This window comes from Podarcis liolepis, assembly GCF_965112155.1.
Source record: "Podarcis liolepis genome assembly, chromosome: 4".
Lineage (NCBI taxonomy): Eukaryota > Metazoa > Chordata > Lepidosauria > Squamata > Lacertidae > Podarcis > Podarcis liolepis.
The window spans coordinates 97,014,847-97,029,354 of NC_139558.1; the positions used below are offsets into that span (position 1 = coordinate 97,014,847).

Genomic DNA, 14,508 nt, shown 5'->3' on the forward strand with positions numbered 1-14,508 from the left:
TTTTTTAAAGTTTAAAATTGGGGGTCGTCTTATACATGGAATGTTGCAATGAAATATATAAATAAATTTATTTCTTAATTTTGGGCTCAAAAAATAGGGGCGTCTTATACATGGGGTCATCTTATACATGGAAAAATACAGTACATATTTTTTTCTATTGATTTCAAGGAAACAATGGCCGGGTGGGTGTGTGGGCGTGGAACCAGCTTATATCTATAGTATTTATACAATCTGTCTGAGGAACAATGAAGTTGGGAGCCACCAGCAGTCCACAACATGCTTCCAGGGGGTCAGTGAGACCACAATTAAAAATATAATATTATGGGATGCCTCTCTCTCTCTCTCCTTCCACACAGCAAAGTAAATGCCAGGGAGGAAAAAAAAAACAGCCCAGCATCTTTTCTTCCCTGACAGGCTAGTCTTCTATGTGCGGGGAGGTCAGTTTTTATTTTATTTTTTGTACGGAAGGACCATCTGAACTGGTTTGTCCCATCAGTAGGAACGTGGCCAAAACTTTTTAGACAAGGTGGCCCCCGTTTCCAGTGGGCTTTCCCCCCAGATATACTCACGTGTCACTCCAGGGTCCGTTCCATTCTTTCTCCCCCCAGGGGTTCCTCAGCCTGATCATATCGAGCTTTTCGGACTTGAAGTAGGACAGCAGGCCGTGGCCCAGGCGGACTCTCCTCACGTCCGTCACAGCGTAGGCGTGCCCTTTGACCAGGCCGCAGTCCAGCCGGGCTTCCATGTCGGCCGCAGAGGTGGCCTTGCCGAGGGGACAAAGGAAGCACAATAATTAAACAGTGCACTTAAAAACATCCGCCCAAGGGACACTGGCAAAGGGTGAGGGGAGGTGAAGGAGCCAGGATGAAAAAAGCTGTGAGCCTCCACTCGAGGCTCGGCAACGAATTATTTCCGCAAGCACCACAGCGCCGAGGCGTCAGAAAAAGTGAGTCAGAAGAACAGGGCCTGATCAGTGGTGGCACCAAAACCAGAATGCCCTTCTTCAAAGGGGAATAAATAGCATTCTGCCTTCTGGTGCCTGTTAAAGACTTCACGAGTCCCCTGCCTCTAAAATATTTAAAGTTTTTTTGTTGGTGGTGGTTTTTACGTTTCATTTTACTTTCGCAACACGCTACTACCAGACTTTTAGAAGACATCTGAAGGCAGCCCTGTTTAGGGAAGCTTTTAATGTTTAATAGGCTATTGTATCCTATTAATCTTAGGGTTGCGGATTCGAGTCCCAGGTTGGGTGGAATATTCCTGCTTTGCAGGGAGTTGGACTAGACGGCCGCTGTGGTCCCATTCAACTCTACAATTCCGTGGTTCTGTGGACACCAACCCTAATGGGTTAAGCATGGCTTACATCTTGCGCCAGATTCTTGGGAACCGCTTAAGATTCAGGAGACGATCAGGCCCACTCTCCTGCGGTTACGCCAACAAGAACTGCCGGCTCCTTACTTTTATGGAACAGCTGATGAGACCTCCCCGGTTGTAGACCTTCAACACCCGCTCAAAGAGGACGTTGCGTTTGGCTTCGTCGTTCGCATAGCCGCCTTCCAGCAGGTCGATGGGTTCGGAGACGCCGCCGGTGAAGTCCACCAAAGCGTCAGCTGTGTTGCCTCCGTCTAGGGCCTCGTAGCATCCCGAGAGTCTACGCAGTGGGGAAGAGGAGAATAAGAACACGGGGCGCGACAAAGATTATGCCCTGTTTGTGGAGTGGCATGATGTAAGCCAGGGGTCAGCAAACCTTTCCAGCAGGGGGCCGGTCCACTGTCCCTCAGACCTTGTGGGGGGCCGGACTATATTTTGAAGAAAAAAAAGATGAAGGAATTCCTATGCCCCACAAATATCCCAGGGATACATTTTAAATAAAAGCACATATTCTACTCATGTAAAAACACCAGGCAGGCCCCACAAATAACCCAGGGATGCATTTTTAATAAAAGGACATATTATACAGTGGTACCTCGCAAGATGAATGCCTCGCAAGACAAAAAACTCGGTAGACGAAAGGGTTTTTTGTTTTTTGAGCTGCTTCGCAAGACGATTTTCCCTATGGGCTTGCTTCGCAAGACGGAAACGTCTTGCAAGTTTGTTTCTTTTTTCTTAACACCGTTAATACAGTTGCGACTTGACTTCGAGGAGCAGCTCATAGAACGCGGTGTGGTAGCCTTTTTTGAGGTTTTTAAAGACTGGTGATTTTTGAAGCTTTTCCAAAACTTTCCCGACACCGTGCTTCGCAAGATGAAAAAAATCGCAAGACGGAAAATATCGCGGAACGAATTAATTTCGTCTTGCGAGGCACCACTGTACTCATGTAAAAACACACTGATTCCCGGACCGCCCGCAGGCCGGATTGAGAAGGCAATTGGGCCACATCCAGCCCCCAGGCCTTAGTTTGCCTACCCATGGCATAAGCTCAAGACTATGCCACATAAAGGTAAAAGTTAAAGGATCCCTGGATGGTTAAGTCCAGTCAAGGTGATTATGGGGTTGTGGTGCTCATCTCGCTTTCAGGCCGAGGAAGCCGGCCTTTGTCCACAGACAGCTTTCCGGATCATGCGGCCAGCAGGACTAAACCGCTTCTGGCGCAACAGGACACCATGATGGAAACCAGAGTGCAAGGAAACGCCATTTACCTTCCCGCTGCAGCGGTACCTATTTATCTACTTGCACTGGTGTGCTTTCGAACTGCTAAGTTGGCAGGAGCAGGGACAGAGAAACGGAAGCTCAATCCATCGCCAGGATTCGAACCGCCGACCTCCTAATCGGCAAGTCCAAGAGGCTCAGTGGTTTAGACCACTATGCCACACATCACGCCCTCTAATAGCAAACACAGCTGGTGCAAATGCTTAGAGGCAAGAGGCGTTGCAAGTTCAGCAGCAGAGATCGTTCTGCACATAACTTTAGGGTTAATTCTAGTCTCAGGGAACCAAGAGGGAGGCGATGGCGATGCTTAATAGCCAGGCAGAGCAGCGTTCGGATTGGCTGCATCGTTCTGAGGGAGGCTTTCCTCTGTACGTCTGACTGAATGTCTTCCTGGCTACGTACAAGGCCTGAACCACGAAAGACAAAAACCTCTGATTGGTTCTCCTCAAATTTTACTGTATATTGATTTGTTCAGTTTCCTCAGCCAAGTTACCTTCGGGATTTATTTTCTTTCTGTGTCATTGAAGTGACTTTGTTAACAAGTGGGAAATATGAGTTCGCATCTTTTTAATTTTTGTCAACGGTGTATCCAGGGCGACACACTGTCAGGGCATGATGGTCTGGAATTGAGGTATTACAGAGAAACATGATGGCTGCTGGCCAGGTCATCCAGAAAATAGCCAAACGACCTTTTTTAAAGAAAAGATGGCTGGTGGGGCAGCGCGAGGGAGAGGGAAAGATACTAATGCCAATGTCCCAATAAGCCCCCTGCCCCTCAAAATAGGGAGAATGCTGCCTGGATTTCACAACCAGAGGAACACAACAAGTAGCTGCCAAGTCAGACCTCCGGTCCATCTAACTCAGTGAGGCCTACACTGACTGGCAGCCCCCCCCCCAGGACTTCAGATGGGAGTCATTTCCCTGGCTGGAAAGCTTCGTGATGGGCGATTGGGGATTTCAACCCTGGTCTCCCAGGACGTAGCCCAGCTACTCTAACCACTAGTCCACGCTGCCTCACTCACTTGGCGTAGGCCTTTTCCACCAGCGCGCACCACAGCTCGTTCTTGGAGTTGGAGTGGCAGTAAATGAGCTGGTTGTGCAGCGTGGGCAGGCGGTCGTCAATCACCACGTCCACCCAGTCGCCGAACCGCCAGAACTGGAAGTGGAAGATGCCGGCATAGTTCTCCGGCTTCTCAGCCGACCACTCTTGCTCCTTCCAGTCTGGGATGACCTGCGTCGGGGAGAAGGAAAGAGACATGTTAGGTACCTATGCCATCGAGCAGAGTTTGCCAGCATTTTTTTTAGAATTAAAGTGCATTATATCACTAGAGTGGGGTACGTTTAACTGAAGGAGCGTCTCCCCCCCCCCCCGATCGTTCTGCCCGGACACTGAGGTCCAGCGCCGAGGGCCTTCTGGCGGTTCCCTCGCTGTGGGAAGCCAAGTTACAGGGAACCAGGAAGAGGGCCTTCTCGGTGGTGGCACCCGCCCTGTGGAACGCCCTCCCGCCAGATGTCAAAGAGAAAAACAACTGTCTAACTTTTAGAAGGCATCTGAAGGCAGCCCTGTTTTGTTGTTGTTTAGTCATTTAGTCGTGTCCGACTCTTCTTGACCCCATGGACCAGAGCATGCCAGGCACTCCTGTCTTCCACTGCCTCCCGCAGTTTGGTCAAACTCATGCTGGTAGCTTCGAGAACACTGTCCCACCATCTCGTCCTCTGTCGTCCCCTTCTCCTTGTGCCCTCCATCTTTCCCAAAATCAGAGTCTTTTCCAGGGAGTCTTCTCTTCTCATGAGGTGGCCAAAATATTGGAGCCTCAGCTTCAGCATCTGTCCTTCCAGTGAGCACTCAGGGCTGATTTCCTTCAGAATGGAGAGGTTTGATCTTCTTGCAGTCCATGGGACTCTCAAGAGTCTCCTCCAGCACCATAATTCAAAAGCATCAGTTCTTCGGCAATCAGCCTTCTTTATGGTCCAGCTCTCACTTCCATACATCACTACTGGGAAAACCATAGCTTGAACTATACGGACCTTTGTTGGTAAGGTGATGTCTCTGCTTTTTAAGATGCTGTCTAGGTTTGTCATTGCTTTTCTCCCAAGAAGCAGGCATCTTTTAATTTCATGACTGCTGTCACCCCTGTTTAGGGAAGCTTTTAATGCTTGACGGACTATTGTATTTTAATATTTTGTTGGAAGGCGCCCAGAGTGGCTGGGGAAACCCAGCCAGATGGGCAGGGTATAAATAATAAATTATTATTATTACTATTATTATTATTTGTTAATTATTGCTTTAACATTCTGCCTTCTTCTTCAAAGAGCTTGAGGTGGCAGATGTGGTTCTGCCTCCTCCTCACTTAATCCCCCGCAACAACAACCCTTCAAGGTAGGTCGAGAGGCAGCGTGACTGGCGCATGGTGTCTGAGTGGACATTTGAACCCCAGCCTAAAAAGGTCCTAATCCAACCCTCCAACCCAGGCATAAGCAAACTCGGCCCTCCAGATGTTTTGGGACTACAACTCCCACCATCCCTAGCTAACAGGACCAGCGGGCAGGGATGATGGGGAGTTGTAGTCCCAAAACATCTGGAGGGCCGAGTTTGCCTATGCCTGCTCTAATCACTACACCACATGGGCTCCTTAAGTTACAAGGGCAAGAGGGAATTCTATTAGTATGCTGCAGCTTCCAGAAAAAAATCCCATTAATGGGAGAGGGACCTTGCACAGTTAATATAGAATGTGCGAGGGAATGTGGAATATTTATCACATAAATTTACTTATTTTGTTTTTCAGATTAAAATTTTACAATCACATATCCAACATAATACAACATTAAAAACAAGATTCCAGGGAGTCACCTAGACTTCCATCCTCCCCTTTGTGGGTCCTGTTGTTAATCATTTCCTCCTGCATCTTTTATAACAATCCAAATCTTTTACCTCTCCATTGTGTCCAAAATTCACCATTAAACTACAAGTGTTATTCCAATCCTACTAATAATTTTAACCGTTTACAATGGTTTTTAAGATAAATTATTTAAAAAATTCCCCATTCCTTATTAAAATGTTGATCTTCCTGATTTCTGATTCTTCTGGTCATTTTAGCCATTTCGGCATAATCCATCAACTTGATCTGCCATTCTTCTCTGGTAAACCTTATCTTCTTTCCAATGTGCAATATTGGAGTGTTCTTCCTTGCCCATCAGCCTTCGAGCAAATCATCTTCTACATTAATCCTATCAATCGATCTCCAGTGTTTCTTTCACATGCTGTACTTACTTTCTGCCTGCAGGTGCCTCCAGAAAGCCCCATTTGGAGGCTTGCTGGCAAAAGGACACAATTTGGGAAATCTTAAAAACAATGGGGAACCGTGATAAAATGAGTGCTTCTTCTCAACGTACTCCATTCCATCCCCACCACTGGTCAGCTGGTATTCTGTAGATACTGAGCACACCGAGCCTTCACTGTTTTCCCTAAAGATTTGTGTTTCTGTGTTCCTGCAAATTTTGGGGTTTGCTGACCCTCAACAATGCCTTCCTCTTGTGTGCTGATGGTGCTACAGAAGCATTGATATTCACCTCTATGTCAGAAATAAAAAGGGGGGGAAGTATATCTGTTCCTAAGAAGTATTTGGCTTCATAATAATAATAATAATAATAATAATAATAATAATAATAATAATAATTTATTATTTATAGCCCGCCCATTTGGGGTATTTATTATTTTTATTTATACCCAGTGGCGTAGCGTGGGTTGTCAGCACCCGGGGCAAGGCAAGCAATTTGCGCCCCCTAACCCGTGGATTTGCGCCCCTAACCAGTGGATTTGCGCACCCTAACCCTAACCCCCAGATGTTGCGCCCAGTGCGGCCGGCCCCCCCTGCACCCCCCACGCTACGCCACTGTTTATACCCCACTCTGGGCAGCTTCCAACTGAATATTAAAACCAATACAGCATCAGACATTAAAAACTTCCCTAAACAGGGCCGCCTTCAATTGTCTTTGAAAAGTAAAATAGTTGTTTATTGCCTTGACATCTGCTGGGAGGGTGTTCCACAGGGCAGACGCCACCACCGAGAAGGCCTTCTGCCTGGTTCTCTGTAACCTCACTTGCAGTGAGGGAACTGCCAGAAGGCCCTCGGAGCTGGACCTCAGTGTCCGGGCTGAACAATGGGGTGGAGACACTCCTTCAGGTCTATTGAACCGAGGCCATTTAGGGCTTTCAAGGTCAGCACCAACACTTTGAATTGTGCCCGGAAACGTACTGGGAGTCAATACAGATCTTTCAGGACCGGTGTTATATTGTCTCGGCGGCCACTCCCAGTCACCAGTCCGGCTGCTGCATTCTGGATTAGTTGTATTTTCCAGGTCACCTTCAAAGGTAGCCCCATGTAGAGCGCATTGCAGTAGTCCAAGCAGGAGATAACTAGAGCATGCCCCACTCTGGCGAGGCAGTCCGTGGACAGGTAGGGTCTCAGCCTGTGTACCAGATGGAGCTAGTAAACAGCTGCCCTGGACACAGAATTGACCTGCACCTCCCTGGACAGCCGTGAGTCCAGAATGACTCCCAGGCTGCACACCTGGTCCTTCAGGGGCACAGTTACCCCATTCAGGACCAGGGAGTCCTCCACACCAGCCCACCGAATAGGACCATAAACTTCATGGACCACCTTAAGCCTGCCTTATCCAATCAGATCATAGAATTGTAGGGTTTGATGGGACCCCAAGGGTTTCCAAGCAGAGGTTGGGTGGCCATCTGTCATGGATACTTTAGCTGAGATTCCAGCATTGAAGGGGTTGGACTAGATGGCCCTCAGGAACCCTTACAACTCTGCAATTCCCCTATTCTATGATTCTATACCACCATCATCTGAAGTGCAGCTGGTCAGATTTAGTGAACAGTCTATGCCCGTTGCTGCAGCTGCATGGTATAATTCCAAACCCCAGGGAATCCACTGGATCCCTCCCTCCAGGAAAGCATTTCACAGTAGGTGGGAGAACTTTTACGTTTCTCAGGAACTGATCTAGCTGGCCTCTATTTTTGTGACACTTTTAATCTCTTCCACCTGCCGTGCTCGGCTTGTTAACTTGGTCTCTCTTTCCAGGCGGGTCAATTTTGCATTGTTTTTGCAAGATGCCTTGGGCTCGCGAAAGGCACTGCATTGGGGGAAAAAACAATCAAGCAGTATTGAAATTGAACTGAAATACTTTATTGTCACTTGTACAACTTGTATACAGTGAGATTACACAAGCACCCCCCACTCAGCTCTCTTAGTCTTAATTCCCCTCATTTACTGACGCACACCCACCAAACCCGAAAGTCAGTTGCCCTCTTGTTATCTTTTCATTCAGCAGCCTAACAGCCCAAGGATAGAAGCCATTCTTTACCCTGTTGGTGCGACTATCATGCTTCTATATCTTCTGCCCGAGGGCAGGAGATCAAGAAAGTGCCGGCCAGGGTGTGAATCAATCCTGGGAATTTTCCTCACTCTCCTGAGGCAACGTTCTTCCGCTATTTCATCCAGCGGATTCACAGGACAGTCCATAATATCTTGTGCTGTATTCACCACCCTCTGTAGGCACTTTCTATCAGATGATGTCAAACCAGCGTATCACACTTTCTATTGTGGACCGATAGAAGGAGATCATCAAATGTTGATTGACATCGTTCTTCCGCAATACTCTGAGGAGATGGAGTCTCTGTTGGGCTTTCTTAACCACCTGGGTTTTATTTGTTTTCCAAGTAAGGTCTTCACTAAGGGATGCGGGTGGCGCTGTGGGTTAAACCACAGAGCCTAGGACTTGCCGATCAGAAGTTCGGCGGTTCGAATCCCCACAATGGGGTGAGCTCCTGTTGCTTGGTCCCTGCTCCTGCCAACCTAGCAGTTCGAAAGCATGTAAAACTGCAAGTAGATAAATAGGTACCGCTCTGGCGGGAAGGTAAACAGCGTTTCCATGCGCTGCTCTGGTTTGCCAGAAACGGCTTAGTCATGCTGGCCACATGGCCCAGAAGCTGTACGCCGGCTCCCTCGGCCAATAAAGCAAGATGAGCGCTGCAACCCCAGAGTCGGTTATGACTGGACCTAATGGTCAGGGTTCCCTTTACCTTTAAGGTCTTCACTGAGATAAACTTCTAGGAATTTAAAGGAAGAGGCTCTCCACACATCCCTCCCCGATGTACAGCGGGGCTAGTTCTCCTCTCTTCCTCCCAAGGTCCAACACCATCTCCTTTGTCTTGCTGATATTAAGGTGCAAGTTGTTCCCTAGGCACCATGGAGATATTTTTTGGACCTCCCCACTATACGCTGATTTGTCTCCACCTGTTATTAAACCCATTATGGTGGTGTCCTCGGCAAACTTAATAATTGCAGTAGATGGGTCAGATGATACACAGTTGTATGTATACAATGAATACAGGTAGGGACTTAGCACACATCCCTATGGCTTGGGCCTTGGAAAATGTTCCAGGCATATTCCCTGACTAACGCTGGAACCGCTATGGGGGTCAGGCCAAAGGAACCAGCAGATTCCAGCCAGAAGAGCAAAGATCAATAAATTCCAGCTGCATTGCACCGAGGAAGATTACTGCAGCAGTCAACAACTTTGTTGGGGTCTGTCAAGACCTTTATTGTAAGAATCTTGGCCGCATCAAGAATGAAGTGCCCAAGTTTCCTTGTTTTCCTCTTCCCTCCTCAGTATTTTTTCCTTTTGTGTCGTGCCTTTTTTTTTAAGATTGTGAGCCTGTGATGGTCTTGTTTGTTACTGGACTGTGAGTCACTCCAAGAACCCAAGTTTGCTTGTTTCCCTCTTTCTTCCTCATTCATTTCCCCCTTTTTGTTAGATTGTATGCCTGAGTGGCATGGGACGCGGGTGGCGCTGTGGGTTAAACCACAGAGCCTAGGACTTGCTGATCAGAAGGTCGGCGGTTCGAATCCCCGCGACAGGGTGAGCTCCCGTTGCTCAGTCCCAGCTCCTGCCAACCTAGCAGTTCAAAAGCACCTCAAAGTGCAAGTAGATAAATAGGTACCACTCTGGCGGGAAGGCAAATGGCATTTCCGTGCGCTGCTCTGGTTCGCCAGAAGCGGCTTAGGCATGCTGGCCACATGATCCGGAAGCTGTATGCCGGCTTCCTCATGGTCAGGGGTCCCTTTACCTTTACCTATGCCTGAGTGGCAGAGATGGCCTTGCTTGTTACTGAACTGCGAATGGCTCCAAGAATCTTTTTTGGCCGAAGGGCAGGGTAAAAACGCTTTTCTTGGCAGTGCCAGATATACTAGCAATGACTGGCTGAAAGATTCCTAGCCCTCTCTCAGGAAGATCTAGATAAAAGCAAATGTGGAATCGCTAATAGCTTCTTGCGGTCAGAGAAAGGGGGCAAATCCATTGTAAACGTAACCCCTGAAAGGTCCATTAGTCCATTAGCTACTGATGCATTGTAAATACAGAAGAAATATGCCCCGCTCAATGCCAGAGAGAGGCATATGGAGAAGAAATCTGTTTAATATTGATGCCGATATCCAAGAGCCATATATTAATAAAGGGGGAGAAAGATGCAGGGCATAGGGGGAGTGTCAACGCAAAAATATTTGAACTGTGTGTCAAAGGACAGCCTTAACACGGTGAAATGGAGCAAATCGCTAAAAAAATCAAATCAAACATAAATTTAAAAATGATTTTTTGGTGTAAGAAAACAACAACAAGACTTTTTAAAGTATCGCTTTCTAAAAGAACCCCAATCTAAAATTAAAGTGAATTTAAGGCATTTTTTATGTTTTAAGCAAAGGACTACGAAGTCCCAGGGAGGAAACCAAAACGTCATCTCAGATTGCTAAAGGAATTCCTCTCCTTTAGGAAGGAGAGTTTAAAGTGAATGCGCTGATCTTTTTTTGCACGGCGATCGTTGCGTGGCGAGTTCCCGCCTCCCCCTCAGAAATGAAAACACAAGACAGCAGTATTTTAGGTTAATGGGCGAAATAGGCCACAACTTTGTTGATTGCAGGAATTGAGTGGTATTGGCTTAGGCATTGGTCCTATCGACTAACCGGCTTCAGCCTGATTGCTTGAAGACCGGCAAGGGTTAACCACCAGTAGGGGGAGTCCATAGGCTTCGGACGGGGCAACACCCCCCAGAATCCTTTCTCGGACTACCCTTCGATATGGGGGAAGGTGATGGCGCTTCCCCCCCCCCCAATCTGCATAACAATACCCTTACCAATGCCTAACTGCCAATGCCAAGAAAGTTGTGACAATTTGCTACGAGGTAGGCGAAAAACCAAATGGCCGGTGCCAATTTGCCGAGTGGTAAAAAATTCGTACCGGGCCCCTTGACAGCGACCAACCGAAGTCCATAGCAAGGTCAAAGGGAAACCTTAAAGGGCGGGCAGGCGAGAAAACCTGATCAGATGGAGCGTGGAAAAAGGGAAATCTTCGGCCACGCGGGCCCTAAATAGCGCGGGCCACGCCTCCCGGGCCAGCCGATTGGCTGGCAAGGGAGATGAAGTGTCCGAGGATTCCCCTAGTCTCGCGGGGGCTATGAGCCAGCCCCTGCACATGTGGGGAGGGTGTGAAGCCCGCAACCCCACCTCCTCTCAAGCTCGGAAGTGGCTTTGTGGACACGACCCCTAGAAACCCAATGAGCCACATCTGCATCTCAGGGGCAAATGTCGCTGCAGACCAAGGATGGGGCAAATCTGTGCCACTCCAGATGTCGGTGGATTACTAGAAATCCCATCCATCCCACCCCCCAAGCTAGCATGGTCAATGGTCAGAGATTCTGGGGTGTTGCATTTATTTTTTAAAATATATACTGCTTTACACTGTAGCCTCTAAGCAGTGTGCCATAAGTGTAAATTCAGTTGGAGCCATAAAAAATACTTCTGCTGTCTTCAACAAGTGTCAGAAGTTCAACAGGGAGAGGGGGCCTGTCAAGGCTTCCCCCCTCAAAAAAATAATAATCACGGGAATTGCAGAATGCTGAGACTTGTTAGGTAACCCCTCACAGGACTACGATTCCCGGGGGGGGGGGGTGATTTTAATAAATAAATACAGAACATTTGTTACTTAAGAGAAGTTCCCTCGAGAAACTAATATAGCAGGGATTGAAACTAGTTTTCCGGAACAGAAAGAAAATGACAAGAAAGAAAGAAAGAAAGAAAGAAAGAAAGAAAGAAAGAAAGAAAGAAAGAGAAAGAAAAGAAAGTTTATAAATGTATTTCTTTCTGAAAACCTGGCATATAGGATCTTCAAATTACTGTTTGTATCCTTGGAATAATTTTGTGTACATGTTCTTTTTTGTGCTCTCCCTCCCCTTCCCCCCCTTTTATATTTTCCCTTTTTATGTATTTTTTACTTTTATTTTTGAATACTTGGATGTAATGTTTAATTGATGCTTTCTTTTGATTTTTAAAAATGAAAGAAAGGGTTTTTGGTGTTTTTTTTAAATACAATTCCTGACATTCTCACATAAAAAATCTCTGGAATCTCTGGTGGAAGCTACAGCCGGAATGCTTCAAAGGTACCATGCGGATGTGAGGTCAGAAGGGCTTTGGAAGCAAAATACCCCCCCCCGTGCCCCCTCCCCTAATCGCAAACCTCTGCATTCAGGGTACCTGACTACCAGACCCCTGCGTAAAAAAAGTTAAGGGGAGACAAAACAGCCTCTTTCAAGTACTCTGGCGGTCAGTGCCAGATTTACGTACAGTGGTGCCCCGCAAGATGAATGCCTCGCAAGATGGAAAACCCGCTAGACGAAAGGGTTTTCCGTTTTTGAGCTGCTTCGCAAGACGAATTTCCCTATGGGCTTGCTTCGCAAGACGAAAACGTCTTGCGAGTGTTCCTATTTTTTTCCGCTCCCCCCCTTTTCTAATCCGCTAAGCCGCTAATAGCCTTTTAGCCGCTAAGCTGCTAATCTGCTAAGCCGCTAATAGCGCTAATCTGCTAAGCCGCTAATAGGGTTGCTTCGCAAGACGAAAAAACCGCTAGACGAAGAGAATCACAGAACGGATTGTTTTCGTCTTGCGAGGCACCACTGTATAAGCTAAACAAGCTACAGCTTAGGGCCCCACTCTCTTGGGGCCCCCACAAAAACATTAAAGGAAAAAAACACTGGATGTACATTTCCAAAATATAAGATAAAAAACAAATAAAATAAAACCTACATACAGCAGTGTTTTGTGTTTTGCAGGCTCCTATGATGTAAGTAATGTGCGCCACCTGCTAGCCTGCTCCCTAAAATATCACTGGCTTGCTCATTTCTATATAGGGGACGTGGGTGGCACTGTGGTCTAAACCACTGAGCCTTGGGCTTGCTGATCAGGTCGGTGGTTCGAATCCCTGTGACTGGAATGAGCTCCCGTTGCTCGGTCCCTGCTCCTGCCAACCTAGCAGTTCAAAAGCACGTCAAAGTGCAGGTAGATAAACAGGTACCACTCTGAAGGGAAGGTAAACGGCGTTTCCTTGCGCTGCTCTGGTTTCGCCAAAAGCGGCTTAGTCATGCTGGCCGCATGACCAGAAAAACTGTATGCGGAAAAAGGCCGGCTCCCTTGGCCAGTAAAGCGAGATGAGCGCTGCAACCCCAGAGTCGTTCGAGACTGGACTTAATGGTCAGGGGTCCTTTACCTTTTTTATATATAGGGTGCCTCCATTCTGCATGGACTGGTTGCATGTCAACATGTGCAAATGGCTTGAGATACCTATTAGGTCCATAAATTACCATCTAGCATATAAAGGTAAAGGTAAAGGGACCCCTGACCATTAGGTACAATTGCAGACGACTCTGGGGTTGCGGCGCTCATCTCGCTTCATTGGCCGAGGGAGCCGGCGTACAGCTTCCGGGACATGTGGCCAGCATGACTAAGCCGCTTCTGGTGAACCAGAGCAGTGCACGGAAACACTGTTTACCTTCCCGCCGGAGCGGTACCTATTTATCTACTTGCACTTTGACGTGCTTTCAAACTGCTAGGTTGGCAGGAGCAGGGACTGAGCAACGGGAGCTCACCCCGTCGCAGGGATTCGAACCGCCGACCTTCTGATCAGCAAGTCCTAGGCTCTGTGGTTTAACCCACAGCGCCACCCATTCAACACAAAAAACAGTGACCATTTGTTGCTGACAAAGGACAGCTGGACATATAAAGGGCCCTGTTACTTTCAGTATCTGAGGGCCTCATCAAACCTAAATCCGGCCGTGCCTGACAGGATACCCCACAGGCAATGGGGCAGATCTGCCTTCCGTTCCTCCAGAGAGAACAGCTAGAATGGAAGGGCAGTGTTCAGTTAAGAAACTTCCCAGTGGCAAAAGTTGATTGACAGGGGAAGAGACCGGTTCTTGGAAGGTTGTGGTCAGGTCTCTGCTACCCAAGCTTTAAGCAGAGGCTGGACATCTTTCAGGGATGAACAGCAGCCTCGAGTGAATCCCCTCCCTTCCTGCTCTACGATATACTAAGAAAACCTATACAGTGGTGCCCCGGGTTACAGACGCTTCAGGTTACAGACTTCGCTAACCCAGAAATAGTACCTTGGGTTAAGAACTTTGCTTCAGGATGAGAACAGAAATCGCGCTGCAGTGGTGTGGCAGCAGCGGAAGACCCCATTAGCTAAAGTGGTGCTTCAGGTTAAGAACAGTTTCAGGTTAAGTATGGACCTCCGGAACGAATTAAGTACGTAACCAGAGGTACCACTGTAGTTGTTATAGCTACGGTTGTTTTTCAACCACGGCACAATTCCGGTGTCGTTTTTAAATGCAAAGGCAGCACCCCGATATTCTGAAACCAACAAGGGACAGTCAAAAGAGGACCTCACCCTTATAATAAAAAAAAGATCACGAGCTGGAAATTGCGTTCCAAATAATAATATATATATATTTATCTTTTA

General features: G+C 47.5%; 1 protein-coding gene across 3 annotated transcripts in view; it reads right to left on the bottom strand.

The window, feature by feature from the left end:
* The window catches only part of CAPN5 (calpain 5), an 85,798-nt gene that overhangs the window by 13,203 nt on the left and 58,087 nt on the right, over positions 1–14,508 (bottom strand). For all 3 annotated transcript variants that reach the window (XR_014525183.1, XR_014525184.1, XM_083499644.1), the window contains exons 4-6: positions 3,672–3,880; positions 1,459–1,651; positions 570–763 (exon numbers count right to left, since the gene is read on the bottom strand). Coding sequence is in view for 1 of the 3 variants with exons in the window: in XM_083499644.1 (XP_083355770.1) it covers positions 570–763; positions 1,459–1,651; positions 3,672–3,880 (596 nt within the window). In the remaining 2 variants the exon portion in view is untranslated. The remainder of the gene's footprint in view (positions 1–569; positions 764–1,458; positions 1,652–3,671; positions 3,881–14,508) is intronic.